The sequence below is a fragment of the Coenobita brevimanus genome, chromosome 85, assembly GCF_032717465.1.
Source record: "Coenobita brevimanus isolate Jiangsu-jjx chromosome 85, ASM3271746v2, whole genome shotgun sequence".
Taxonomy (NCBI): domain Eukaryota; kingdom Metazoa; phylum Arthropoda; class Malacostraca; order Decapoda; family Coenobitidae; genus Coenobita; species Coenobita brevimanus.
The window spans coordinates 2,297,501-2,301,894 of NC_137038.1; the positions used below are offsets into that span (position 1 = coordinate 2,297,501).

Below are 4,394 nucleotides of genomic sequence, written 5' to 3' on the forward strand. Positions count from 1 at the left end.
GTAAATTAAAATATATTGCTGGAAATCAGGCACTTTTTCATGTAGTAATTTATTGAACAGGTAATTTATAGAACAGGTAATTTATAGAACAGTAATTTATAGAACAGGTAATTTACAGAACAGGTAATTTATAGAACAGGTAATTAGTAGAACAGGTAATTTACAGAACAGGTAATTTATAGAACAGGTAATTAGTAGAACAGGTAATTATAGAACAGGTAATTTATAGAACAGGTAATTTTCACGTTATTTATAGAACAGGAAATTTCACGTTATTTATAGGTCATTTATAGAACTGGTTATTTATAGAATAGGTCATTTATAGAAGAGGTCATTTATAGAACAGGTCAGATAGCTTAATTGGTGGGTGTGTCTTGCTGGCCATCTCACTAATGACCCCCTTAATTAGCGATAGATTGCGTTATTAGTGTCGTGAGAGAGAGAGAGAGAGAGAGAGAGGGAGGGGCATCATTAACCCCTTCAGACCGAGGATGTGGTTTTTATTGTGTTCCCTGCCTGACTATCATTATTTATTTATTTATTTTTATTTTGTTTATCATGGAGGGATGGGGTGAAGTGTGTGATGGAAGAGGGTGTGAGCTGGAGAGAAGGCAGACTGATAGCAAACAAAATGACATGACGGAGATTTGTTTATGGCCACCCCTGATGGGATTTACGCGTTTGGCTGTAAATAGGTAGTAGATAGACAGGTAGATAGATAGGTCTGTCTGTCCACCTACCTACCTGTGTCTATCTGTCCATCTATCTTTGTCTATCTGTCTATGTATCTCTGTCTGTCTGTCTATCCCTCCATCCATCCATCCATCCATCCATCCATCCATCCATCCACAAAAACACCTTCACTCCTCCATCACACACACACACACACACACACACACACACACACACACACACACACACACACACACACACACACACACACACACACCAAGGAATGTTTATGGAGATCAATAAGATGTTAAAAGCCCAGCAATCCAGTCCGCCTGGGAGCTGTGGAATTCTAAAGAGCGAAGACTGAAGCTTTAGTGTTATCGTAAAATGCACATAAACATGCACACACGACCGTGAATATACACATACATACATACATACATACATACATACATACCTATATGCGCACACTCCTATCCATACATACATACATACATACATACATGCATACGTACATACATACATGACTTACGTATGCAAACATGCACACACACATGCGCACATACATATATACATACATACATACTCGTATATACACACATACACATACTTACGTACATGCACACGTACATACATACATGCATACATGCACACACATATACACACATATATACTCGTACGTACATACATGTACACATGCACACATACATTCATACACACATACATACTCGGACTTACATATACATACATACATATATTCATACATATTTTACTTATGTACTTACATGAAGTCACACTCGTATACATACATACATAAACTCTCTCTCTCTCTCTCTCTCTCTCTCTCTCTCTCTCTCTCTCTCTCTCTCTCTCTAAGATATTACTGATACAGAGGTTAATGAACAGGATCATGAGGTAGCATCATAATCATTATCATCATCATCATCATCATCATCATCATCATCATCATTATCACCACCACCACCACCACCACCACCATCATCATCATCATCATCATCATCATCATCATCATCATCATCATCATCATCATCATCATCATCATCATCACCACCACCACCACCACCACCACCACCACCACCACCACCACCACCACCACCATCATCATCATCATCATCATCATTAGGCAGCAAGAACAAAACAGAAAAACATACCAGTAACTGTAAATAAGAGGGTTGTTTATATCCGGTAACCATGGCAACAACGACGCCCTCCTAACAACCGAGAAAGCCTAATGACCTCACAGTATGACCCCTAATTACCCCCTCTCTAAATCACCACCACTCACACGCTAATTATAGCAAGTGACGCTACGGGACTGCTGCTACAGGGGTGAGTGCACGCCGTTTTTTGTTGAGAAAGAAAATGGGGGATGGGAGTGATTCTTGGGGTGACTGAGATGGATTTTATGGAGAGTGAGGGATACTCTCTCTCTCTCTCTCTCTCTCTCTCTCTCTCTCTCTCTCTCTCTCTCTCTCTCTCTCTCTCTCTCTCTTTCTCTTTCTCGTTGGTTTTTTGTTTGTGTTTTATTTTGCAGTATTCATCATCATCATCATCATCATCATCATCATCATCATCATCATCATCATCATCATCACCACCACCACCACCACCACCACCACCACCACCACCACCACCACCACCACCACCACCCCCACCACCACCACCACCACCACCACCTTACAGAGTACCTAACCAAAAACCAATCAGGAAAATGAAATAAATCAATCAATCAATAAATAAATGAGAGAACAATCACCACAGTGCCTATCAAAAATTACCCACCTACCCAATAACGTAATATGTTGTTCAAGTGTACATTCTTAACACTTAATGTACTCTTGTTCAGTTGTACTTCTGACCACCCTACTTCTGACCACCCCATCCTTCCTTTTACCTTAATGTGGTTGATCACTTCCTCTTGATTCTCAGGTGGTGGTGTGGTAGGATCCAAGGCCACTACCACACCCTCATAGCGGTTGTCTCGTAGCTCCACCCTCCCCTCCACCACCCCCATCATCATCATCACCATCACCGTCATCATCATCATCATCGGTACTGTCATATTCGTTGGGTTTGTTTGTGTTGGTGGTGTCATTTTGTTTGGTGTTGGCTGAAAGGAGAGAGAAAAAATCATCATCATCATCGTCATCACCATCATCATCACTTTCCTAACTACTTCCATCATCATCATCATCACTCGCCTACCTATTTCAGTCACCACCACCACAAAATCCACAAAAACAAATAATCTCAGGTAATTGGACTCAGGTAATTGGACTCAGGTAATTAGACTCAGGTAATTAGACTCAGGTAATTTGACTCAGGTAATTAGACTCAGGTTATTGGACTTTTGACTGTGAGTTTACTAGGTCTGAAGGGGGTTGTAACACTCTCTCTCTCTCTCTCTCTCTCTCTCTCTCTCTCTCTCTCTCTCTCTCTCTCTCTCTCTCTCTCTCTCTCCCAGTTAAACAAGGACAACAGCAATAAATAATAATAATAATAATAATTAATAATAATAATAATAATAATAATAGTGGTAGTAGTAGCAGTAGTGGTAGTAATAGTAGTAGTAGAACAATAACAAAACAATAATAATAATAATAATAATAAACACAGACACCCACCCACTCGCCATTACATCGCAACATTATCATTATCACATCTCATAACTGCATACGTTTACTGTTTTTTTTTTAATCATTCCCAGTACATAAAAACGTTCCTGAGAGTTAAAACGTTGTAATGATGTAAAAACGTTTGCTTGGGTTATGGGGGGAGAAATTTAAAGAGAAAAAGAGAGAGAGAGAGAGAGAGAGAGAGAGAGAGAGAGAGAGATGATGTTTGTCAAAGAGAATGAGGAAAATAAGAAAGCGTTTTGTTTTTGTCAGTCAGAGAGAGAGAGAGAGAGAGAGAGGAATACTGCACACACAATGGATGTTTATTTTCCATATTTTTTCAGGCGTAATGAGCACAAGGTCTTCTGAGTTTTTGCAGTTATTTCACTTAAAAATCCTCGTGTGTGTGTGTGTGTGTGTGTGTGTGTGTGTGTGTGTGTGTGTGTGTGTGTGTGTGTGTGTGTGTGTGTGAGAGAGAGAGAGAGAGAGAGATTAAACGAACTGGTAGGTAGGTAGGTATGTATGTAGGTAGGTAGGTTGGTAGGTAGGCAGAGAGAGAGAGAGAGAGAGAGAGATGAATTGGTACTTAGGTAGGTAGGTAGACAGATAGATAAATAGATAGGTAGATAGATTGGTAGACAGATAGACAGACAGATAAATAAGCCGGTAGATAGATAGATAGATAGACAGATAGATATTATAACACCCAGATTACGTAGTTAATAACACTTCAAACAAACTGTATTTTCGATCATCAATAAATCTCTTCTTATATATATTTTAATTGCCCCAAAACCATGACAAGTAATTACTGTGGGTGTAATTGATAACGAAAAATAATGAGGTAATTAGCTGGGTTTTTGATAATGAGATGCCTTTGATGATCAGTGAAGGATGTTGGTGATAAATGATGGATGGATGGATGATGGGGAGTGGTGTGTGTGTGTGTGTGTGTGTGTGTGTGTGTGTGTGTGTGAATTTATTATTATAATTAGTAGTAGTAGTAGTACAGTGGTTCTTAATCTTTTTTGCGTCACGGACCCCTTCTAGAATCTGGTTAACGCTATGAACCCCTTCCCTACAAAA

General features: G+C 39.4%; 1 protein-coding gene across 1 annotated transcript in view; it reads right to left on the reverse strand.

Annotated features, from left to right (window-relative positions):
* Nucleotides 1–2,722, reverse strand: part of LOC145410388 (calcium-activated chloride channel regulator 2-like) — a 24,887-nt gene extending 22,165 nt beyond the window's left edge. The window contains exon 1 of the mRNA XM_080280541.1: nt 2,588–2,722. Coding sequence (XP_080136667.1) covers nt 2,588–2,722 — 135 coding nt within the window. The remainder of the gene's footprint in view (nt 1–2,587) is intronic.
* Nucleotides 2,723–4,394: the final 1,672 nt, after the last annotated feature.